Raw genomic sequence first — 25,812 nt, 5'->3', positions numbered from 1 at the left:
TAAGCCCCGCCCCTCCTCTTTAGCGCCTCCGCCCATTTCCCTCGTGTGCGCCACTTCCGTTCAGGGCGGGAAGATGCCGGAAGTGACTCCATAGCGGCGGCGGCGGCGGCGGCGGCGGCGGCATGGCGGAGGTGAGGGTCGGGAGAGTGGCCCCACACGTCCACTCTGTCGTGCCCTTGAGGCGCCCTGAGCGAGACCAGGGAGTAGGGCCGGGTCAATGGAGCGGAGCGGGGTGGGTCGGGGCCGGGCGGGAGAAGCATCCCCTGCACCCGGCACCCTCGCTGTCCCTCGGGTGGGAAAGGCCGCTGTGGGGATGGATCGTGGCGGCCCCTCCATCTGCGCAGTCTCCGCCTGGTTCCACCCAGGGACAGCGAGGTGCCCGCAGGACGTAGCGGGTGCTGGTCATCGGACTGTGCGTGTCTGGGGCGGGAGTGAGCAACGGGCAGCGAGTTTGCTTTGTCAGACTTGTCCTGAATGCGGAATTGATGCTGGAGGGCATCAGGCAAAGCATCGCCAGCCCGTCGAGGGGATTGTCCTGCTCTGCTCTGCTGTGCTCTGCTCTGAGGCGGCCTCACCTCGAGTGCTGGGTATTGTTTTGGGTACTACAATATCAGAAAAAGGTATAAAGGATATGGAGATGAATGGTCTAGAGGGAAAACCTTATGAGGCATGGATGAGGTCACTTTTCATATTCAGCCTGGAAAAGAGAATGAAGGCAAACCTCATTTCATGTTACAGCTTCTTCATGAGTGGGAAGCAGAGAAGCAGGCTTTGATCTGATCTGTATGGTGACCAATGCCAGGATCCAGGAAAATGGCCTGAAGTTGCGTTAGGGGACGTTTAGGTTGAATATTAGAAAAACGCTCTTCACCCAGAGGGTGGTTGGGTGCTAGAAGAGGCTCCCCAGGGAAGTGGTCACAGCAGCAAAGGCTGACAGACTTCAGTGAACAGTTGGACAATGCTCTTGGACACAGGGTGTAACTCTTTGGGGTGTCTTGTGCAGGGCCAGGAGTTGGACTCAATGATCCTTGTGAGGCACTTCCCACTCAGCACGCTCTGTGATTGTGGGGAAGTGATGCTGTGGTGTTTGACCACCTGAGAGCTACTGGCTGTTAGCCCCTAAGAGAAACCTCAGCTTTTTTTTTGAGGGCTTGGGAGTACAGATGTGGAGAAGGCCACTGATTTTATAGGTTGTAGAATCTTTACTGTGGTGTGAATGTCATGCAACTCTGAAAGCATGTGAAGCTGTCAGGATTATAAAAGAAGTGCCACGACTGTTGCCCAATGCAACATTATGAACTGCTTTTTTACAGAAAAGCATCTGTCAAAAATTGCTTGTAGATGCTTCTTCCCTATTGGGGAGATATGGTGTTGCCTACTCTTCCGTTTCTGGTGTCAACAGCTGCTGTTGTTGGGTTGTAATTAGCCAAGTTAACATGAAGTGGTACTGAACACGGCAATTCATGACTGCCCGTGTTCTTTTTATGGTGGTAGTGAAGGAAAATTTACAGCATTTTATTTTTTTTAGAATTGACTTCTTCATTGCCTACATACAAAAACGTAGAACTGGAATATAGTTTTGAATAAACACTGAAGTAAAACCATTAATATAATAACTTAATTTTTTAGTTTCCAAGAAGATTAGTGTCTTCTATGGACCAAATGGTTGCATGTCATATAACAGAATTAAGATTTGATATTGCTACTCAGTTCAATTTATGTTTCAGTGTTCAGCTTTACATTTAAATCTGTTTAAACATATTTAAATGCTCTTTTCTTTATTTTAGGAAGTCCAGAAGCATTCTGTGCACACACTTGTGTTCAGGTCTTTGAAGAGAACCCATGACATGTTTGTAGCTGATAATGCCAAGCCTATCCCATTGGATGAAGAAAGGTAAGCACTGCTGCACTCAGTGGAGTTTTAAACTCTGTCAGTGTTTGCTCCACCCAAGTCAGAAGTTCAGAAGTTTCTATACTATTAACAGTGTAATCTTGAGGGGAGAGAAATATTAGTTGTAAAGGAAGTTTTATGACATTCTCTCTAAAATATATGAAAACTTGGTAACAGTTCAGAAACTGGGGTTTTATGAAGGTTTTACTTTACTCTTTCCACAGTCACAAGGTGAAAATGGCAGTCAAGCTGCGCACAGAGTATGGCTCAGTGCTACACATGCCTACGCTCAAAGAGAATCTGAGAGAGAAAGGAGACCCCAACACTGGGGATCCCTATGGAAACAAACAGTATTCTGGAAATCAAGGTTAGTTTGCCCTTAGTGGTATATTTGGCCTTTCTTTTGTAACAGTCTCACTGATGTAAAATCTGTAGGATGCGGTCTAGTATTAATCTGCTGGAGATAAATATGGAAATAAAAAAACCCCTTTTTTGATTGGTATTTTTCTTGCTAGGGTCTGTCACCGGCGGTGACTTCTTTTACGGTCAGAGATCACTCACCACCACATTAAAGGTGGTCTGAGAATTCTTGTTTCACAGCCAGGGCACAGCTGGGCACGAAAGAAGACTCAAAAGCTGATTTTGTCAGGTTTCCAAGGTTGTTTATTCTTTTTCTGTCTAAGGAATTTTCTCTCTAGCTTACAGCGGTCCACTCTGCAACTCATTCAAGGCTCTACTCCTGCCCTCTTGGGCTGGGCTTATCTTTTATACTCTAAATTACGCATACATTGTTTACAATTAATCTCCAATACATGACACCTACATTGCATTGTCCACTATCGCCTTAAACCAATCTTGGATTGACATCCTAACCCAAAAGATGGATGACAAGAAGAAGAAAGAAAGACATACCACGCCTTAAATCCTCCATCTTGTGTTTAGACCCCTAATATAAACTATTTTTAAAACTTCACTTTTCTACTTTAAATGCTTTCATTTATACTCTACTTATTTTTGTGACTTTGTAATTCTGCATATAAAGATGGTAATTTCTCCCAGGGACTTAGATCGAACTCACAGGGGTTTTGGGCACCTTGCCAAGACTTGTGAGCCCCCTGCTCAGATTCCAGGGAAACCAGGGGAATATCCTGGGTTCCCACAAGGGTCCACAGGAGGTAAGTGATTCAGAAAAAGGGGAAAATTGTTGTTAACAAAGGAATTATTGGGTGCTGTGGATTTTTCATAGTGATTAATCAGTAAAAAGAGTAATTTTTTATGGTGTTATTGTGTACTGCATATAGGTGCTAGGGATGAGTAATGTATTTCTCCTTTCTGCAAGTGCATGATGATCAAGGACATGCTCTTTTGTTGACTTCTGTTTGTTTGGGCATTTTTGTGTGTTGGTTTTTGTTTGTTTTGGATTTTTTTTGTTCTTTAAATTTTGTTTTGTAGTATATTTACAGTTTTTTTAGCTGTGCAGTTTTTAAACCAGAAAACACTTTATTTCAAATTTCCAAATAGTTTTTCAGTATATGTTTTGTGATGTATGCAGTGTGTATGTATTAGGTAGATCCCATATGGAAATTTATCTTCTAAAAATGCTACCTCAGTTAAGATAGTTGATATTCAGTTTATACTGAGATTCTGCTTAAGGTACTTTATATGGAAGTATTGTGAAAGTGAAAAATGTTAAGAGAGAACAAAAAATCAAAAGAACATTTCAAATTCTGACAACACAGCCGACTAGCTTACATTTCAGCATTTCAGACACCGGTGCTCTTTGTATACTTGAATTCTCTTCCATGATATCTGCTTCAAAGGCAGTATAAAGATTTTTCTCTGGAGTCCTGTTGATCACAGGTAGCTGCACCATTCAAATAAGTTACTTTTTACAATTGAGTTTTCCAACACAGAAATAACCAGAAAAAATTAAATTAATGAAAATGAGAAATGTATAAGTACATTGGAGGTGGTTAATAATTTCTTCTGCTATGTATCATCTGCTCCCTTTTCCTCTGTTTGCTGTTTGAGTGCATTGTTTGCAGTGCAGTATAAAATTTCATGATTATAAGCCGCACCATTTTGACTAAAATTTTGATCCCACCCTGGAAATGTGGCTTACACTCAGGAACGGCTAATATGTGAAAAATTTTCTGAAATTTCCAACCCCGGAAGTGCAGCCGAGGTGCCGAGCCGAGCACCTGCCAGTAAAACCCGGGATTGCGCGATTGTTACAAATTGGTTACTCTGTTGCGAGGCGGGTGGAGGCGGGCCATAGTGCCGGCAATGCGGTGTGGGAGGGAGGCAGGGAGGTCCGTGTTGCCATCCCCGCAGCCTGGGGCAGAGGCAGGGGCTCCATGCTGCCATCCCCACGGCTCGGGGGGGAGGTGGGGGCTCTGTGCTGCCATCCCCACGGCCTGGGACAGAGGCGGGGGGCTCCGTGCTGCCATCTCCGCGGCCTGGGGGGGAAACAGGGGGCTCCCACCCCCACCTGCCGCCGCAGGAGCAGGCAGGCGTCGTCCCGGCCTGCTGCTGCCACTGCGGGAGTTGGGGGGCTCCTTCCCCTCCTACCGGCGCCATCGTGGGTGCCGGCGGGCTCTGTCCCCACCTGCCACTGCGGGGCAGCACTGGGTTGGGGCGAGTGAGCACGGCAGCAGCAGCAGCCGGCCCTGAGCGGCCCCGCCGAGTGACCCCACCGAGCTGGGCCACCTGACCCCATTGGCAGCCCCGAGCGGGCCAAGTCCGCACGGCCCGAGCCAAGCCAGTAAACCCCGCGATCCTGCGATTCTGTTACTATTTGGCAACTTTGTTGCACGCGGGTCTTCGCTGCGAATGACAGAGCGGCTTATAATCGGGTGCGGCTTATGTATGGACAAAGACGAAATGTTGCCGACACCTGGAGATGCGGCTTATAGTCAGTGCGGCTTGTAATCGTGAAATTACTGTAATTACTAATATAACATTCTCTTGCTCTTTAGGACAAGAAGTTGAGTATATGGTAACTGGTACACATCCATATCCATCTGGGCCTGGTAAGTGAAATTTTGCAAGTGTTTGCATGGATTTTTTGGGTTCCTGTATGAACAAGATACCCTTCATCCTAACAGGAGCAGGCTTTTTCTTGATGTGAATCCATACTTAATAGTAGGGTAACGATGCCTGCTTTTCATCACCAGAGTAGAAAGGTGCAGGTTTCACACCTTGCTCTGGGGAAGTGACTTTAAGGTGTAATAATTTTAGCGTCATTTGCTTTTGCCTGTACTCCTAAGGGTTATGCGTCTGTGTTGTTACATTGGTCTTTGCTAAATGCTGCTGTTACTGAGCTATCTTGCTCTGTTCATGTAAGAGCTTAGTTTTAGCTGTTGATCTTTCACTGTGCTTAAATTTATCATGAGTATAGTGGAAAATCTATTGTCTTGATTCATAACTTAACTGATGTGCGTGTTCAGTGGACCCTCAACCATTAAAAAAACAGGCATAGTTGCTTGTAACTGTGTGTATGAGAATTGTTCACAGTGGCTTTCTTAAGTTCAGTGTTCTTTTAATAGAATCATTTATATCAGGGTTGAAAATCGGATTCCTTTCTTTGCTGTTTCTTGTTTTACCTGAATATTTTTCCCTAATACTGAGTTTTTTGTCAACTGACAGAAGTTTGGTTAGGAAAAAAAGTAAGGTGATGAGTTAAATTCACCAGTCTGCACCAAAACTATACTTTACATAGAGTTTTTAATTTTTTTTTTTTTTTAGACAATATGTGCCATTCTTGAGATAAGGTTAAAAATCTGAAAATGTAGCCTGAAATTCTTACTTCAGTAGAACTAAATCTTTTGTAGTTCTGCACCACTGCGTGATGCCAAACACTGCATAGAGAAAGATTATAAATTGATCTAAGGGGCCTAAGTTAGCAAATACTTCATGAGATTGTGTTTATTTCTGTGATGTTTGGATTTCCATAGCAGTTGAAGCTGGACATAAAGATGGATGCTGCTCCTAATTACAGTAATTTCACGATTACAAGCCGCACTGACTATAAGCCGCACCTCTGAGTGTTGGCAAACATTTTGTTCTTTGTCCATACATAAGCCGCACCTGATTATAAGCTGCTCTGTCATTCGCAGCGAGGACCCGCGTGCAACAAAGTTGCCAAGTAGTAACAGAATCGCAGGATCGCGGGATTTACTGGCTCGGCTCGGGCTGTGCGGGCTCGGCCCACTCAGGGCTGCCAACCGGGCCACTTGTGGCCCAGCTCGGCAGGGCCGCTTGGGCTGGCCGCTGCTGCCGCCATGCTTGCTCGACCCAGCCTGGCGCTGCCCTGTAGTGGCAGGCGGAGACGGAGCCCGCCGGCACCCGTGGCAGTGGTGGCAGGAGGGGATCGAGCCTGCCAGCACCTGCGCTGGTAGGAGGGGAAGGAGCCCCCCCGCCCCCGCAGCGGCAGGCAGAGGCAGAGCCTGCCTGCTCCTGCGGCGGTATCAGGCGGGGGGAGGGAGCCTCCCGCTACCCCCCCCGGCTGCGGGGATGGCAGCACGAAGCCCCCCGCCTCTCCCCTGGGCTGCGCTACTTGAAGGAGGGAGTCCCTGCCTGCCCCCCCGCGCTGCCAGCACAGAGCCCCCACTTCCCTCCCCTCTGCACTGCCGGCACTAAGCCCACCTGCACCCGCCTCGCAACAGAGTAACCAATTTGTAACAATCACACAATCCCGGGTTTTCCTGGCAGGTGCTCGGCTCAGCACCTCGGCTGCACTTCTGGGGTTGGAAATTTCAGAAAATTTTTCACATATTAGCTACTCCTGAGTGTAAGCCGCATTTCCAGGGTGGGATCAAAATTTTAGTCAAAATGGTGCAGCTTATAATTGTGAAATTACAGTAATTTCACGACTATAAGGCGCACCCTTTTGACTAAAATTTTCCCCCAAACTCAGAAGTGCGCCTTATAGTCCAGTGCACCTTATCTGATGGACAAAGTTCAGAAATTTGCCTACCCGGAAGTGAGAGCTGCGAGCCGCGGGGGGAGCTGGCAGGGCCATGGCCGCCAGGTGGAGGTGGGGCGGAGCAGCGGCGGGCACGCCCCGGCCCCATGCAGGCGGGATGGCCCCTCCACAGGCACACCCCGGCCCTATGGAGGTGGGACAAGCCCTCTAAAGGCACGCCCCGGCCCCGTGGAGGCGGGCCGGCCCCTCCACAGGCATAAATTGGCCCCGCGGAGGCGGGACGACCCTGGCCCCGTGGAGGCGGGACGGCCCCTCCACAGACGCCCCCTGGCCCCGTGGAGGCGGGACGGCCCCTCCACAGGCACGCCCCGGCCCCGGAGAGGTGGCACAGAGGGGCGGCGACCATAGCCTGGCCCCGGAGAGGCGTCACAGAGCAGCGGTGGGCATGCCCCAACCCCACCGGGTACAGGCGGGCCTGGGGGCCAATGGCTACCGGGTTGAGGCAGGGCCTCGGCCAGCAACTGCATAGGGGGAGCTGGGAGCGGAGCCTCGCTGCAAAAAAAAAGTGCACCCTATAGTCCGGTGCGCCTTATCTGATCTACAAAGTTGCGAATTTTGCGAACTCCCCGGGGGTGTGCCTTATAGTCCGGTGCGCCTTGTGGTTGTGAAATTACTGTACTGTAGACTTTTATTTTTTCTTTGTTTCCGCTGACGTACTATTATATACGCTAAAAATTTGTATTCATATATGTAGTAGATCAAGATGGAAAGGATTTGTGTCAAAATAAAGATTTCAGTAGATTGGAATTGGATGTGAAAATGTTATTGAAGAATGAGAGTTAATATTTCAGGTGTGTCAGGCCCCTTGTTTGCAGGTATATGTGTATATATATGTTTGTATAATACACTTTTAACTTCCTATTTAAAGGAGTTGTCTTTTTTTCTGATGTGGGTTTTTTTTTCCCCCAGGTGTGGCTTTGACAGCAGATACTAAGGTCCAGAGGATGCCAAGCGAATCTGCAGCACAGTCGTTAGCTGTAGCACTTCCTGCTTCCCAGTCTAGGTACTGCTATGTTACCACAATGGCACCATTGTCACCTATGGGAACTGCAACGCAAATCACAGAAGCTGGGATAAGAGCTACTAGGAGTAATTCAGATATTCTGAAAGAAACTGCTTTTAGTGTTGACAGGCATTGTTTTTCTGTACACTTTTTTTTGTATTGCCATGAGAGGCAGTAGGTGGAAGTTGAGACAAGGGAAATTTTGTTTAGTTAGAAAAGAAAAATGTGAGGCTTTGTGGGTATCTGTACCTTGGGGTGGTTAAGCCATGGTCAGGGTGCCAAGAGAGGCTGTGGACTCTCTGTCCTGGCAGGTGTATGACACTCAGCTGGGTAGCAGCCCTGTGATGCCTTTGCAGGAGAAAGTAGATTGCAATTCATGAACCATTTTCACTCACCCTAGGCTGGATGCAAACCGGACAGCTGCTGGTGTGGGTGACATTTACAGGCATGCTGGAATATCTGAGCGTTCGCAACCTCCTGGGATGTCTGTGGTGAGTCTGTTGAACATGTAATGTGGAAAGTACATGCTGTTGACCAGATTGCTTCTGGATCCGTGTGTGTATTGTGTGGAGATCTCCCACCTCACTAAATTTAATCAGTATTGAGAAGGCAGAATGAGAAAGTTTTAGGCTTTTGGCAAAGAGAAGCCAGGAGAGTAACCCTTCTTTTAATTTACAGGCTATGGTGGAAGCTGGTGGAAATAAAAATTCTGCATTAATGCTGAAGAAGGCTCCAACCATGCCCAAACCTCAGTGGCATCCACCTTGGAAACTGTACAGAGTAAGTTAGAAATTGCATGACCCAAACATGCATATAAAAGTAAACATTTTATGTAAGACCTCAAATGATAATTTTTGTTCTCATTCACAAAAAATAATCAAGTATGATTTTAAAATGTGAACAAAAAGTGATCACAACTAAGTTGTATACACACACTTTCTCTTTGAACCTTTTTGTTACTCTTGTAGCTGTGTTATGATAAATCTGGTGGAAGGTTTGCAGTATTAGTCAGAAATCTGAAGGATAACCTTTAAATAAATTTTTTGGAAAACGCTTGGATTCCAAGGTTTGTACAGGTGTCCTGGTTTCGATGACAGGTGTCTGCTAAGAAAGGCAGAAGTCTCTCTTTGAAATGGAGAATGTAAACCCCCTCCCTCCAAATTATTATAATTTTGGAATTAAGGGGCTGTCAGGCAAAGATATGGGAATTAGGAATAACAGTTCGTTACTAGGAAAATTAAAATAGAAGTACAGTATTACAAAGAACAAACCCAAAATGCTGACAGACTCAGAGTACAACCTGACACCTCATCAGTCAGGGTGTTGGTAGCAGTCCCATTAAATAGTGGCTGCAATCCTCCTGTGGTAACAGATGTGGTTCAGTTGAAGCAGTGGTCCTGTAGACGGGTTCCCTTTTCCTCCGAAGGTCCAGTGATGATGTGGAGAGGTCTGTTTTCCTCTGGAATCCAGTGGAAAAGGGCTAACTTGGTATTCCAAATCTCAGTTTTTATCTTGGTAGGAAAGACTTGGCTCCTTCTCCTGGCTGGAGCATTTCCCAATGGAATGATGTAATTTTATCAGTCATACAGTGGGACTCAATGGTCCATTAGCAGAAGATAACCTTCCTGTAGGAAGGATGGGTTGTGAAAAGATAAAGAACACTGCTCCACCTGGTTTCAATGGATGGCCCATTAGCAGAATATCTCCCATGGAGATAAGGATCACTGTGCCACCTGGTCTCAATAGATGGTGATAGAATAGGTACTTTTGGTCACATCCTGTATTGCAGCCCAAGACAAAAGGTTTTCTAAATACAGCACTGTTTGAATGTGTTTGCTGTAACAATTAAGATAAACGTTATTTGAAAGAAATGGCATCAAAATAAACTGTAAACCTGTGAGAGATTTATGGTAGACAGATAAAAAATGAAAAACACTTCCTTGTTAGAACCACTTTATTTTCAGAGGAATACTGTTAATACAATTCAAGTCCCTGTACTCATTCTACATATAAACAGTTTCGGTAATTTTTTTTTTATAGGAAGTCAAAGTCCTTGTTCAATAAGGCAAAAGGCTGTACAGACAGCTTGGAAACAAAAGCATAGCTGGAACATGAAACGTGGATTTCATCTAATTGTTGCTTTAGATCTCAGGTTTTCCTGAGCTTCATTAGAAGTTGCTTGTGAAAGATGTGAATTCCAAATAGGTAAAATTACACCATTTTGACAAAAATTTTGATCCCAACCAAATACGGCTTACATTCAAGAGCGGCCAATATCTGAAAAAAAGTTCTGAAGTGCAAGCCGAGGTGCTGAGCCGAGCACATGCCAGTAAAACCCGGGATTGTGCGATTGTTACAAATTGGTTACTTTGTTGCACGGCGGGTGGAGGCAGGCTCAGTGCTGGCAGCGCGAGGGGGAGGCGGAGGACTACCTCCTACCGGCCTGACAGCCAGAGGAAGAGGCGGGGGGGCTCCGTGCTGCCAACCCCATGGCCCCGGGGGGGAGGCGGGGGCTCCCTCCTGCTGGCACCTGCAGTGGGGGGGAGGCGGGGGTGTGGCTCTGTCCCTGCCTGCCGCCGCCGCCACAGGTGCCAGCAAGCTCCGGCCCTGCCTGCTGCCGTGGGTACCAGCGGGTTCCTGCCAGCATTGCAGGGCAGTGCTGGGCCGGGGAAAGTGAGCCCAGCAGCGGCAGCCGGCCCTGAGTGACCCCACCAAGCGGCAGCACCGAGCTGGGCCACCTGACCCCATCGGCGGCCCCGAGCGGGCTAAGCCTGCCCAGCCCTGAGCCGAGCCAATAAACCCCGTGATCCTGCGGTTCTGTTACTAATTTGTTAGTAATTTGTTACTTTGTTGCACATGGATTCTCACCGCGAATGAGAGTGCTGCTTATAATCAGGTGCGGCTTCTATATGGACAAAGACCTAAAAGTTGCCGACACCCAGAGGTGCGACTTTTGATTGTGAAATTACTGTAATTTCACAACTATAAGGCACACCTCCAGGTGTCAGCAAATTTCCGAACTTTATCTATATATAAGGCACACCTGACTATAAGGCACAATTTTTTTTTTTGCAATGAGGATCTCTGCGCAGCAAAGTAATGAATTAGTGATGGAATCGCACAATCACGGGGTTTACTGGCAGGTGCTCAATTTGCAAACATTTTTCATGGATTGGTGTAGCCTTTAAACGCAGCCCCAGACGCCCTCCCTGTGCCGCGGGCCCTGGCACACCCACACGCCACTGGCTGGCGCAGCCGTCACGGCTGAGCTTGCGACTCGGCCCCCACGACCACCGCCCCTCGCGGCCCCCGCAGCCGCCGCCAGCCCCTGCGGCTCACACTTACAGGTTGGCAAGATTCCGAACTTTGTCCATATATAAGGTGCGCACCGGATTATAAGGCACACTTCCGGATTTCAATCAAAATTTTAGTCAAAAGGGTGCGCCTTACAATCATGAAAATACTGTATTCATTTCTTAGATTTCTCCCCAGAAAAGCCCATTTCTACTCCTATATTAGGAAGAAATCTAGGTATTTATCTTAAAATCTTGTGTCTGTGGTCTCATGTGGTCAGAAAAGACCACTTTAGCTTTCCAAAGTACAGTAATTTCATGAATACAAACTGTACCATTTTGACTAAAATTTTGCTCCCACACCGGAAATGCGACTTATACTCAGGAGCGGCTAATATGTGAATAATTTTCTGACATTTACAACCCCAGAAGTGCCAACCAGGGTGCCGAGCCGAGCACCTGCCAGTAAAACCCGGGATTTCGTGATTGTTACAAATTGGTTACTCTGTTGCATGGCGGGTGGGGCCAGCTCGGCGCCGGCAGCGCGGGGAAAGGGAGGGAGGCAGGCGAGTTCCCTACTTCAGGCGGTGGGCTCTGTGCTGACATCCCCACGGTTCGAGGAGAAGGCGGAGACTCCGTGCTGCCATCCCCGCGGCCTGTGGGGTAAGCGGGGGGCTGGAGCCCCCGCCTGCCGCGGCAGGAGCAGGCAGGCTCCGTCCCCGCCTGCTGCTGCCGCGGCGGGAGCGGGGGGTGCTCTGTCCCTGCCTGCCACTGAGGGGCAGCACCGGGCTGGGGCGAGCGAGCCCAGAGGTGGCGGCCAACCCCAAGCGGCCCCACCGAACTGGACCACCTGGCCCCATCAGCAACCCCGAGTGGGCCGAGCCTGCACAGACTTAGCTGAACCAGTAAACCCCCTGCCATGCCGCAGTTCTGTTACTATTTGGCAACTTTGTTGCATGCGGGTCCTCGCTGCGAACGACAGAGTGGCTTATACTCAGGTGTGGCTTATTTATGGACAAAGAACGAAATGTTTACCAACACCCGGTGATGCGGCTTATAGTCTGTGCGGCTTGTATTCGTGAAATTACTGTATTTCTGGCTAAGAAACTTTGTTGTGTTTTAAATCTTCTGGAATGAGCTGTATGACAGTACATGAAACATGGCGTCCAGTGAAACCAGCTATTGGGTTTGATTTTTAGCTGTCTGACTATGGAGGATTTAGAGAAACAGGCTGCTGAAAGCAAAGCATCTATTAGCAGAATATTGTGAGATTAGTCTCCATTATTTTATTATTGGAAAGTGTCCAACTCTCATATTACCCCTGCTTTGGGGAAAATAAGGTGATGGTGTGCTTTAAGTGGTTATTATAGAAATGTGATTTAATAGCCAATATTTTTGTAATTGTTCTTTGTTTAAGGACTGTACAGCAGCGTAAAGAATCTGTGCTCAAATACAGTCTTTCTTTGCAAAGCATCAAGTGTTGAACCATGGTGTTACGAACTCTGAAAGGATGTGAAAAAGTTGCTTATAGGAACAGGATCTTTACATATTGAAGCTTCCCAAAGTCTGGTGTATGTAAATGTCTAGTTTTCCCTTTGTTTAATTGAAGTAGAAATCAAGCTGTCTTCAGATCTGATTTCACATTTGACTTTTCTTGTTAAGTACAGTAATTTCACGATTGCAAGCCACACTGACTATAAGCCGCATCTCCGGGTGTTGGCAAACATTTCGTTGTTTGTTCATACACAAACTGCACCCAGTTATAAGCCGCTCTGTCATTCGCAGCAAGGACCCGTGTGCAACAAAGTTGCCAAATAGTACAGAATTGCGGGATGGCAGGGTTTACTGGCTCGGCTCGGGCTGTGAGAACTCGGGGCTGCCAATGGGGCCAGGTGGCCCAGCTCGGCGGGGCCACTTGGGGCCGGCTGCCACTGCTGCTGGGCTTGCTCGCCCCGGCCCGGCGCTGCACCACGGTGGCAGGGGGACACGGAGGCCACTGGCACCCACGGTGGTGGTGGCAGGTGGGGATGGAACCCGCTGGCACCCACGGTGGCGGCAGGTGGGGATGGGAGCCCCCCGCCTCCCCCCGAGCCGTGGGGCCAGCAGGAGGGAGCCCCTCGTCTCTCCCGGGCTGCGCTGCATGAAGGAGGGAGCTCCCCCGCCCCGTGCTGCTGACACTGAGCTGGCTCCACCTTCCGCGAAACAGAGTAACCAATTTGTAACAGTTGCGCAATGCCAGGTTTTACTGTCAGGTGCTCGACTCGGCACCTCGGTTTGCACTACCGGGGTTGGAAATTTCAGAAAATTATTCACATATTAGCCGCTCCTGAGTGTAAGCCGCATTTCCAGAGTGGGAGCAAAATTTTAGTCAAAATGGTGCGGCTTGTAATCGTGAAATTACTGTACTAGCAAATTTCAGTATTGGAGAAGGAAAATTACATCAAAAGGTACTGTATTATTTCTCATCTGGAAATTTTTTTTTTCTTTCTGAAGGTTATCAGTGGTCACCTGGGCTGGGTGAGATGTATTGCAGTAGAACCAGGAAATCAGTGGTTTGTCACTGGCTCTGCTGACAGAACCATAAAGGTAATAGGTTGGAAGAAATGACTGACAAAGTTTGCAGGGGGTGGGGTTTTTTTTGTTCCCTTTTTATTTAAAAATGTTTCCAGCCCTTGCAAAGAATTTCTTGTTTACTGATTGTGGAATAATGAACTGTAGAACGTTTTTTCTTTTATTACCTTGACATAAAGGATTTGTGGAGTAGCACTAGTTCTTTTTTTGATATTTCATTTATTACATGGTAAGATCTGGAGGGCAAGTGTTTATGTGACTGTATTTTTAACTTACATCGCGGCAGGCTCAATTACATCTAGGCTGTTTACTCAGACTCACTGTGTAGCTTTTTCCTGTCTACCTTAAAATACTATTTTCCTGCAGATTTGGGACCTTGCTAGTGGCAAATTGAAATTATCTTTGACGGGACACATCAGTACTGTACGAGGGGTGATAGTAAGTGCAAGAAGTCCATACCTCTTTTCTTGTGGAGAAGACAAACAAGTGAAATGCTGGGATCTTGAATACAATAAGGTAAGCTGCAGTTTCTTTAATGGAAGGAATCAGTAGTAGCAAATACAGAAATCAAAGCATTTAGAATATTCTTTTAATTACTAGTTTGCATGGTTTCTATTCATCTAGGTTATCAGACATTACCATGGGCATCTAAGTGCTGTCTATGGCTTAGACTTGCATCCAACAATAGATGTGCTGGTGACATGTAGCAGAGATTCAACAGCACGAGTAAGTATAGCATTGTTGTGTTTTAACATCTTGATACGTGTATTTCAATGTCTTAAGTTGTAAAAATGAGAAATTAAGCTAAAGTTAGCATCAATTTAGATGAAATGCTAAGATGGTTTGTGTTAACTTTGTCTTACCTTGTTGATAAAATTGAAGTCCAAATGCATGAACATGCCATGCCAAGATAATATTTTATTTCTTAATTTTGGTAGATTTGGTAGATCTACGTACTGGTAGATCACATATTATATGTAGGATTGCTTAGTATTTAGTAGGTGATATGAGATTATGGTGACTTAAATTATCCGCTTGCCTGAAAGTTCACTGGCAGGTTCCTGCTCCCCTTGAGATTTGTCAGCTGAAGCAGTTCGGTGATAAATGATTGGGTAAAAAATACCACCTAAATACCATTTTTTAATCTCTAGGACTATGGCAAGGAAATTATGTACAGTAATTTCAAGACCATAAGGCGCACCCCCCAGGAGCCGGTACATTTTGCAACTTTGTAGATCAGATAAGGCGCACCGGACTATAAGGCGCACTTTTTTTTTTGCAGTGAGGAGCCGCGCGGCACGCAACAAAGTAATGAATTGCTGGCAGGTGCTCAATTTGCAAACATTTTTCAAAGATCAGTGTAACCTTTAAATGCAGCCCCAGGCACCCTCCCCATGCAGCGGGCCCCGGCACTCTGGCCCGTCCCCGGCGCCGGCTGGCACGGCTCACGGCACCCGGCTCCCACCGTGCAACGGCGCTGCGTCCCGGCTTCCCTGTGGCCGGCGGCGGCGCTTGCCATTGCTTCCCCGCGGCTGCGCCACTTCTCTCCGCTTCCCCGGGGCTGCACCACTTGTCACCGCTTCTCAGCGGCCACGGGGGCTTCCCCGCCGCCGCTTCTCGGCGACCACAAGGGGCTCCGGGGGCACCGCGAATCGGCGGCCGCAAAGGGCTCCAGCAGCGCCGCAATTTGGGGGCCGCAAGGGGCTCGGCTGCTGCCGTGATTTGGTGGCCGCAAGGGGCTTCCCCGCCACCGCTTCTCGGCGGCCACAGGGGCTCAGTTAGCGCCGGGATGCGGCAGCTGCGGGGCTTCCCCGCCGCCGCTTCTCAGCGACCGCAAAGGGCTCAGGCGGCGCCGCGATTCGGCGGCCGCGGGGGCTCGGGCGGCTCCGCGATTCGGTGGCCGCGGGGGCTCGGCTGGCGCCGGGATGCGGCACCCGCTGGGACTTACCCGCCGCCGCTTCTTGGCGCCCGCGGGGACTTCCCCACGGCCACTTTGCCGCCGCCGCTTTTTGGCAGCCACAGCGGCTCGGCCGGCACCACCTTTTGACGGCTGCAGGGGCTTCACCGCTGCTGCTTCGATGCTGCCGCCAGGCAGGCTCTGCTCGGGGCTGTTGCGGGCTCGCACTTCTCGTTCCCTCCGCGCCCGGGTCAGGGCCGCCCGGGTTCTCGTTTCCCCCTTGCCCGGGCCCGGGCCGGCGCTGGCTCCTTCCCTCCCCTCTTGGCTCCTGCCTGCTGTGGCCACCCGCTCCCGCCCCCCCTCGTGACTTGGTGCTCCCACGGCACCGCCCCCCCATTGCGGCTCGCACTTCCGGTTTGGCAAATTTCGCAACTTTGTCCCTCAGATAAGGCGCGCACCGGACTATAAGGCGCACTTCCGGTTTCGGGGAAAAAATATAGTCAAAAGGGTGCGCCTTATAGTCGTGAAATTACTGTAATCAGTGACGGTGCCTAAAATACATTGAATATGCACCTGTTTCTGACCTCTGACGTATTTGCTATGAATTCATAGATTTGGGATGTAAGGACAAAAGCCAGCGTGCACACACTGTCAGGACACACAAATGCGGTAGCAACTGTGAAGTGCCAAGCTGCAGAACCGCAAATTATTACAGGTATAGTATGTGTAGTTTCATGAGTAACATGATTGAAAAACCTAATGATGAATGTGTTTGTTCAGTAGTTGTATTATGTTCATAATGTTATCTTGGTGAATTTGCTGAGATCTCATACTAGTTTCTCTTGTAAATGGCCCATGGAATGGTCATTACATACTGTTAATGGTATGTTTAGGCAAATATGGCTGTGCATTGTTTGCATGCTTTTCTGCACTTTTCTGCACTTCCTTTATTTCTGGTGTTTTCGTTTGTGTTATAATATGTATTGAGACTTGCATTTTCTGTGATATTTCAGTTCTTCAAATTTCAGTTAGGGAGTGTCCAGTACTGTGGTTAAGTGTTCCTCTTCTTTCCCATTATGTCAAAATCCAACTTTGCAGTGTAACTTCTTAGTTCTTGGATTTAAAGCTGAGTATAAATACTTTTGCAATCTGGCATCTTCTTCATCTGAGGTGGCATTAGCACATTTTTATCTCTTTCACATAATTTTGGCTGCCTTAGCAAAGTAGTGATTGTGATAAAATCAAGGTGATGGTTTCTACTATTTTTTTTAAATTTTCTTCTCATTGTAGGCAGTCATGATACTACCATACGGCTTTGGGACTTGGTGGCAGGAAAATCTCGTGTTACTTTAACAAATCACAAGAAATCTGTGAGAGCAGTAGTGCTACATCCAAGACAGTAAGTTTTCTTTATTCTGTTACACTTCTACAGTTCTTTGAGAATTGAAGACAGCCAAAGTGAAAGATGAACTAAAATGGTAGAGCATAATAATGCGAGAAACGAATGCAGTTGGGATGATGCAAAAATATACGTATCAATTATCAGATACATTTTACTGCACTGATTTGGCTTCCCTAGTATTAACATTGCTGTACATTAGCAATCCTGAGAATGTCTTATGTCTTACAGAGTTACTTACGTATGTGCCTTTCATTCAGTCCTTAAAATTTGGTGATACGTGCTCTTAAGGCTAATAATAAATATGTAAGTGAATGGTTGTGAGCAGGAATTGCAGTAGTTTTGTAATGTGCCACTGCACACATGTGATTAATCCTAAAGGAGAGAGTGACTAATAGAATGGCCTTTGTTTTAAATATGTGGTTCACTGCTCAAAACATTTTAGTCCAACTGGCCTTAAAATAAAACTTACTGTGAGAATTGAAGCTTTGAAGCAGATGTTCTTGAAAGTGCTCTGAATTTAGATGCTGTATTTTGATTGAGTACAGTAATTTCACGACTATAAGGCGCACCCTTTTGACAAAAACTTTGGCCCAAATCCAGAAGTGCGCCTTATAGTCCAGTGCGCCTTATATAATGGACAAAGTTTGGAAATTTGCCACCCCGGAAGTGCGAGCTGTGAGCCGCGGGGGGAGCTGGCAGGGCTGTGGCTGCTGGGTGGATGCGGGACTGTGGGGCCGGGACTGATGGGTGCCTGCGGGGCTGGGACCGCCAGGTGCCTGTGGGGGGCGCGGGGCCAGGGTTGCTGGGTGCCTTTGGGGCCAGGGCTTCCAGGTGCCCATGGGGCCGTGGGTGCTGGCTGGAGGCGGGGCCGAGGCTGCTGGGTGCCTGCGGGGCCGGAGCTTCCAGGTGCCTGCAGGGCCGCAGAGCTGGGGCTGCTGAGTGCCCACAGGACTGGGGCTGCCGGGTGGAGGCAGGGCCGGGGCTACTGGGTGCCTGTGGGGCCGTGGGGCCAGGCCTTCCAAGTGCCTGCAGGGCCGGGGCTGCTGGGTGCCTGCGGTGCTGCGGGGCTGGGGCTGCTGGCTGGAGGCAAGGCTGGGGCTTCCAGGTGCCTGCAGGGTCAGGGCTTCCAGGTGCCTGCGGGGCTGGGGCTGCTGGGTGCCTACAGGACCGGGGCTGCTGGGTGCCTGCAGGGCCGGGGCTGCCGGCTGGAGGCGGGGCTGCAGTGTTGTGGCAGCCAGATAGAGGCGGGGCTGCGGCAGCCGACTTGAGGTGGGGCCTTGGCCAGCAACCGCGTGGGGGGAGCTGAGGGCGCGGATCCTTGCTGCAAAAAAGAAGTGCACCTTATAGTCCGGTGCGCCTTATATGATCTACAAAGTTGCGAAATTTGCCGACTCCCGGGGGATGTCCCTTATAGTCCGGTGTGCCTTTTGGTTGTGAAATTACTGTACTTCTGCGCCTTTAATATTTTAGAATTGCATTCTTTCATTTCTATCAGAAATTCTGAATCTTTCATATGGATGAACTCTTGTTCCAATGTGTGCCTGAAAAATTGTGCAGCCTGTTCTATAGCTATAGAAAAAACCTCTAGTTATACTTACATTCTGAAAAAAAGTAATTCAGGTTTCAACTTCATCAACTACACCTTTTTGAAAATAAACTTGAAGTGTTCTTGTCAAACAGTAGCAACTGTCAGCCTGTAGTTCAGTATTTCTCTTTTTTTTGGTGTTGTGGTATTTTCTTCATTTTTCTATTTTGTGGAAAATTAAAGTATCCTACAGGCTTTTGCGTGTGCTACCCAAATAACCATGTAACTGCTTGCCTGTCTTTAAATGAAGGAAATTTTTATTTTGGAGTAACTCATGGGAAGGAATTATCTTTTTTAGTTATATTTTTGCAGTGCTTTTTCCTTGCTTATGTCATTTCGGAAGACTAGCCATTAGCCTATGTTTGGGATTTGTTGCCTTTTTTTTTCCTGTTACCTTTGCTGATGATGTCCTTATACCTGAAAATTTTGCAGAATAACAACTGAAGAGAGCTTAATGTGCATTTTAAACATTTGTTTGCATATTAAACCCTATGGTATATAGGATGTTATAAAGTGGAAAGAAAATGTAGGAATAGGTAATTCATGACGTCATAAAATTGCTTGGTTTCATGTGAATAAGCATGTCAGAAGAACAGTTTTAATATTAAGTAATTTTTCAACTAGCATTTAGCAGTAGTTTTAATGAAGGACATTTGCTCTCACTACAACTGTTTTGAACTTTATTATACTGTATTTATTTTCTTTCAGTTACACGTTTGCATCTGGTTCTCCAGATAATATTAAGCAGTGGAAATTCCCAGATGGAAACTTCATTCAGAACCTCTCTGGTCACAATGCTATTATAAACACACTGGCTGTAAATTCCGATGGTGTTCTGGTGTCAGGAGGTAAAAATGCGAAATACATATTCCTCTTCTCTCCCCCATGTACATGTGGCTGGAGGTCCTTAGGCAGAGGTGCTCATGGAGCTCTGCCATATCCAGACCTGTCAGTCTGCTGCAGGACACCATTTCGTTTCGTTAGTAAATAAGGCCGCTTTCATGTCCTTGGATATTTCTGAGCTGCATGCAAATAAAATAAATTTGAAGGACTTCTAATGTATTGCATGGAAGAGGTTGCCTCTTCGCAGCTGGCTGCTTCTACAAGGCCATCCTGTATGATCTGCTGGTCATTGGTGCCTTCTCTAGAGTTAGCTGCACGTTGATGCAGTGAGACTGGATAGAGGATATAGAAGCCTCCTGCTAAACCTGATTGGGAATAAGGCACTTGGTCCCATGTGCCCTTGGTCCTGTAGACTAGGGGTGTGGACTAAGAAATGTGCTAAGCAGGAGTTGGGAAACAACCAATTACGTTGTCACCTTACTCTGGTTATGTTTCCAACTATGTGTAAAAGGGGCCCTTGATTTTAAGATTTGGATAAAGCTGTATTTGACAACTGGCTCATCCCCAGTAAGAATAAGAAGTTCACAAAATACTGGAATGGAGTTATATGTCATTATTATTATTTGAAGACAGTTTCAGAACATCCTTGTAAGACTTTTTTATGTTAGTAGTAGCTGCATCTTAGAAAACACCTTCTCCACATAAAAAACCGATTATCATTTTAATAATATTAGTTGCAACTTTTTAAAAGTTAAAATTTGAGTATCAGTTCTCCCCTTTACATCCTCATATTCTCTACAGCAGCTTCAGAGAAAGTGATGCTGAATTAAAAGAAGTTGATTTTACATTGAAGTTTTCTGCTGTTAGAAATACCCTTCTTGAACCATCTGAATTTCTTGTCTAGCTGGCAGCTGTGGAGAAATTTAATCGATCTCTTTTGACTAGATAATGCTTTGGAAGGGTATTGAGTTTTGTAACTGAAAAATTTTCTTGAGAGCATCCTTCTGAATAGAGAGTTCAGATTGCTGTGAATGCCCTGTAGCTGATGCCAGTAGCAGCAATATTGGCAGTGGTTTAAACTGGATTTGGAATAAAATCTCTGCAAACATTAAACCTGCTTTTCATTAAGTAAGAGTCCTTAACATCCTTAATCTCTTTGGGAGTATGATGCCTCTTCATTCAACTTCAGTGGAGCTACTGAGCAGGCAACTTGATATTCAGAATGCCAGTTTCTTACTGTGCCTGCAAAACAACTTGCCGCAGTTGCCCTGTGATGTAGTGTATCATCTCTGTGGGTTATCTGATGAAAATCTGGGTGAGATTCTAAGGAAGGCAAACAGCAGAAATAAGAAAATGTATAGGGTGTACTGAGCTATTTCACATGAATATTGTGTGATGTATTTCTGATGTATTCATGTTGTTCCTGATGCCGTTTTTTAGAAAACAGACATTAATTGGTAAAAATACTAAGTTTATTTGTTTGTTCATTATAGCTGATAATGGTACTATGCACCTTTGGGACTGGAGAACTGGATACAATTTCCAGAGAGTACATGCAGCTGTACAGCCGGGTTCTTTGGACAGTGAATCAGGAATATTTGCTTGTGTTTTTGACCAGTCAGAAAGCAGATTGCTAACGGCTGAAGCTGATAAAACCATAAAAGTATACAAAGAAGATGATACTGCGGTATGTTAGTGTTATTTTTAAGATATTTCCATAAAATACAAAAAATTTCAGACAAATATAACACATATCAGTAGGGCACATACAGTAGATTTACGTACAGTTATTTTATGAGTATAAACCACACCTGATTATAAGCCGCATTTCCGGGTGTCAGCAACTTTTCATTCTTTGTCCATATATATAAGCTGCACCAGATTATAAGCCGCACTTTCATTTGCATCTGCACACAACAAAGTAACGAATTAGTAACGGAATTGCGTGATCATGGGATTTACTGGCTCGACTTGGGGCTGCCGATGGGGCTGGGTGGCCCAGCTCAGCGCTGCCGCTTGGCAGGGCTGCTCGGGGCTGGCAGGTGGTACTGCCACCACTGCCACTGGGCTTGCTCGCCCCGGCCTGCCACCTGCACCGCTGCCGCCGGGCTCGTCCCGGCCCAACGCTGCCCCGTGGTGCTGGCAGGAGCCCACTCCCCCCACCGCTCAACAGAGTAACTGTTTTGTAACATCGCGCGATTGTGGGTTTTACTGGCCGGTGCTCAATTTGTGAACTTGGCTCGGCCCGCAGCTCGCACTTCTGGGTTGGCAAATTTCCCGAACTTTGTTCATATATTGGCCACTCCGGATTATAAGCTGCACTTCTGGGTTTGGACCAAAATTTTAGTCAAGAGGGTGAGGCTTATACTCATGAAATTACTGTAATCCATTTTGTTGAAGATTGAAAGACCTCTGTGTTAGCATTAACAGGACAGTAGCCTATTTCTGCTTTCCTAATTATTGTTATATGCTGTAGTACAAATACATGTCAGGTCTGTGAACTCTTCTGTGAAAGGCCTTTGTGGTGAAGTTTGGAGAAATCTGAATACAATAATGTACATTGGATTTTTAACCTAGTGGGGAACTGTGTAGGATTATATTGATAAAAGCATGGGAATCAGCAAAGGGATTGCACTTTAAAGGTTTTGCACTTATTTATATGATCTGGATTAGTTATTGGCTTTGCCGATATTTAGAATTTAGAGTAAAGAGTTTATTTTCAAACTGTTATTCTAAAATCTGAATTACAGTAATTTCACGAATACAAGCCGCACCAATTTGACCAAAATTTTGGTGGAAACCCGGAAGTGCGGCTAATATTCCGGGGCGGCTAATCTATTAACAAAATTCTAAAAGCTGCCAACACGGAAGTGAGAGCCCGCGGCAGCCCCAAGCCAAACTGGAGCCCGGCCGGCCCCGGCAGAGGTGGGAAAGCCTGGCAGAGGCGGGGCCAGCAGTGTGGGGGCGGGCGGCAGAGCCTGAGCCAGCAGGGCGGGGCAGGGAGGGCGGCAGAGCCTGAGCCAGCATGGCGGGGGAGCCCGGGAGAACTGGGGCTAGCAGTGCAGGGGAGCATGGCAGAAGCAGGAAGGCCGGCGGGTGGGGCTGCCTGGCAGCGGGGGAAGCCCAGCAGAATCGGGGCCAGCAGCGTGGGGGAGCCCGGCGGTGCGGGGGCCTGCAGTGCCGGCCAGGGCGAGGAAACGCGGCGGCGGTGCAGATGGGAGGGGGCGGCTGGCGAGCCTGGTGGCGGCGGCGGCAGCCCTGCCGGCGGGGCGAGCGAAAGCGGCGCTCGCGAAAGCGGCGCTCGGCGAGCGAAAGCGCCGCTCGCGAAAGCGCCGCCGCTCGCGGCTCGCGAAAGCGCCGCCACGAGCCGCCGCCGCGAGCCGCCGCCGCTCGCCGCCGCCGCTCGCCAAAGCGCCGCTCGCGAAAGCGCCGCGGGGCGGGCGCGGCGCTCGCGAGGTGCGGCGCAGGGCGAGCGAAAGCGGCAGCGGGGCGAGCGAAAGCGGCAGCGGGGCGGGCGGCGAGCCCGGCGGCGGCAGCCCTGCCAGCCGGGCGAGCGAACGCGGCAGCGGGGCGGTGCTGACGGGAGAGGGGGGCCAGCGAGCCCGGCGGCGGCGGCGGCAGCACCACCCGGCCAGCCCCGCCGAGCCGTGGCGCTGAGCTGGGCCACCCGACCCCGTCGGCAACCATGAGCGGGCCGAGCCTTCCTGGCCCCGCCCCGAGCCAGTAAAGCCCGCTATGCCGCGATCCTGTTACTAATTGGCCAATTTGTGAAAGCTGCGCACGGATTCTCGCGACGAACGAAAGTGCGGCTAATATTCGGGGTGCGGCTTATCTATTGACAAAGACAGCAACATTGTCGAGGCACCGGGGGTGCGGCTTATAATCCGTGCGGCTTGTATTCGTGAAACTACTGTAATTTACTGGTGGAGAAGACAGCAGATGATTGTATAGTTTATCAGTGTATGTCTTCAATATAAAGAATATAAGAGTTTTTATTAAACGTTAGAACTTTGCACTGAATTAGACTTGGAGTAACTTTTAGATATAAAGAATCAGGAATTTTTTATCTATTTGGAAGTTGGGCAAAATACACTCCATGACAGCTACCAATACTGATGTAGATATGTCTGGAAGGCCTGTCACTGGCAACTCCTGTTCATGTGCTTTGATAACCACAGTGTTGTTTTGGAAATGCCACTGGCAACCTGATCATTTTCCTCGTTGGAAAAAAAAGGACAAGAACAGAACAAGTATGTACTTCAGACAGACATGATAGAAAATTTAATTTGGGTAAATTAATTGCATTGTAGATTAGTTATTAATAATGCTACATATGAAATATGGACATACACTACACTTCGTAAGTAGCATTTTAAAGCGATCGTAATTATAGTTGAAAGAAATGCTCATGAGATTTTTTTTTTTTTTCTCCCTTTAGACTGAAGAAACCCATCCTGTCAACTGGAAACCAGAAATTATCAAGAGAAAGCGATTTTAGTGCAGCAACATATACTTCTGTAATTTTGTTTTGGCTTTCCTGAGAGCATTCAGTCACATTTTGTTCTGCCAGAACAGCAGAACAAGAAGTCAACCAAGTCATTGCTGTTTCAACATGTTTTATAATAAATTTTATTTCTCTTTCATTTTGTCTTTTTTTGTTGCGATTCCAGTTAAATCTTAACTTTGTGGATCATGCATAGTTCAAAGATGTGCAGGTGGTTATTCTTTTAGAGTTACACTGAATAAATTCTTATAAGTATATTTTGATGAGCTAGGTTGTCTGAAACACCCTTGCTTGACCTCAAAAGTTAATTGTAAGTTTATGCATAGAAATAATCTTCTGGAAGTTCCTTAGGGACACTTTCAGATTTTGGACCAGTATTGTTTATTGTACATAGGCTAAGTCTGTACAGAGTTACAGAGTAATTTAGAAACAAGCAGGACAGCACAATAATAAGGTAGTTTGCTATATAAACACAGCAACTGAGCATTGCTGGTGCTGTGTTATTGAATGAAATGGATCTTCAAACTGTACCTTTCCCCAGAAAAGCTTTCAAATTGAAGCACTCATCTTCATTTATGTTATTTCAGAGTCTTCTGTAGCAAGGACTACTGTCAAATAATTTTGTTCTCAGGACCAGTTGACTTTCTTTGTAGATGAACTATTTGTTTTTTCCTCTTAGACAGTCAAGGGCAGTGAAATTTTAAAACTCAGCTTGAGGAAAGCTCTTAAGTCATTTAAGCCTTTTTTTACAGGTTGCTGTCTTCCCATGATCTTAGGAAGGAATTAAAAATAAACTGTCACTGAAAGATAGTTTGTACTTTTGAAGGGACAGATCTTTCATAGGCTCTACAAATAGTCACGTAACAAGCAGTAAATATGCAAACCTCCTTGCTACTGCTTATCTGTGATGTCTGTGCTGCTCTAAGTACTTTCTTTCCACAGGGCAGTGGAAAAAGTCCTTGTAATCCAACCATTCCGTTATTGGCAACTTTGCTAGCAGTGTTAATAGCTGCATTGGCAAGTGTTACGCTGGGTAGATGCTGAGAATTAATCTGTGGCCTCATTGATATCAAGCATTAATGTCAAGCAGTTCACAATAATTATTTCTATTCTCTACCAGTTTGACTTCTTTTCAAATCTAGGATGTATAATAGAGGAATGAGTTATTTGCAATGTAATTTACAAAAAGCTGGTAAAAGTTATGCGTTGTTTATATTATGACTTTTTTTTTCTTTTTTATGATACAAAGGATGTCTTGTATTTATAATCTGAATGTTTGACAATGTCATTTTAAGGGAGTCCATGCCGCATAAATAACTGAAATTTAGTTGACAGCTACTGTCAGAAGCAACTTTACAAAATAAGGGGAATATTTGGTATTTATGAGTTGGGTTAAGCATGTTTTATTTGAGTAGTAATTTGAATTTTTCTAATCTTGATTGCAGTTCTTTGTATGTTAACTAATATAACAGTTAAAAATCCAGATTTTGGCTTATGCGTGTTGTTACTAATGCTTCATTCCAGAAATCAGATGAATTATCAGTGTAATACAGAATTTTGTTGCTCACAGTGAAATTCTCTTTAGAAAACCAGAGTGAAAAGAAACAACTTACTTGAAAAGAGGTGGGATTGTTGTGGATTTGTTTTTTGTTTCATTTTGTTTTGGATTTTTTTAAAGAAGTGTCTATTTTTTTTTTTTTTTATCGTTTGGAATGAGGAAGGAGAAATTACAGCTCTAGCTGTGGGCCACAGTTCTAGCGCATCTTTTCTGTATTGGCACTTTGCTTTAAAAACTGCATTTATTTGACTCCTGATCATTTTGAAGAGAGATCAGAA

General features: G+C 46.7%; 2 protein-coding genes across 2 annotated transcripts in view; one reads left to right on the top strand and one right to left on the bottom strand.

Moving 5' to 3' along the window:
• The window catches only part of FGB (fibrinogen beta chain), an 11,395-nt gene extending 11,271 nt beyond the window's left edge, over positions 1–124 (bottom strand). The window contains 1 exon segment of the mRNA XM_033060849.2: positions 55–124. Coding sequence (XP_032916740.2) covers positions 55–124 — 70 coding nt within the window.
• PLRG1 (pleiotropic regulator 1) lies at positions 67–25,812 on the top strand. The gene is made up of 15 exons (XM_033060553.1): positions 67–131; positions 1,788–1,894; positions 2,116–2,258; positions 4,870–4,923; positions 7,788–7,881; positions 8,282–8,372; positions 8,560–8,661; positions 13,668–13,760; positions 14,112–14,261; positions 14,370–14,471; positions 16,255–16,357; positions 16,933–17,041; positions 19,338–19,477; positions 20,966–21,159; positions 23,911–25,812. Exons 1-15 carry the CDS (start codon positions 123–125, stop codon positions 23,968–23,970), a joined length of 1,551 nt encoding a protein of 516 aa, XP_032916444.1. The 5' UTR covers positions 67–122; the 3' UTR covers positions 23,971–25,812.

This window comes from Catharus ustulatus, chromosome 5 (assembly GCF_009819885.2).
Source record: "Catharus ustulatus isolate bCatUst1 chromosome 5, bCatUst1.pri.v2, whole genome shotgun sequence".
NCBI lineage: Eukaryota > Metazoa > Chordata > Aves > Passeriformes > Turdidae > Catharus > Catharus ustulatus.
The sequence above is the reverse complement of the archived record's forward strand: the minus strand, read 5'-3'. Positions and strand labels throughout refer to the sequence as shown.

Bases quoted from the DNA above. Each gene is read 5' to 3' on its own strand.
- PLRG1 (XM_033060553.1), top strand. The intron at 8,662-13,667 runs GTAAGTTAGAAA...TTCTTTCTGAAG, and splicing joins CACCTTGGAAACTGTACAGA to GTTATCAGTGGTCACCTGGG. The intron at 13,761-14,111 runs GTAATAGGTTGG...ATTTTCCTGCAG, and splicing joins CTGCTGACAGAACCATAAAG to ATTTGGGACCTTGCTAGTGG.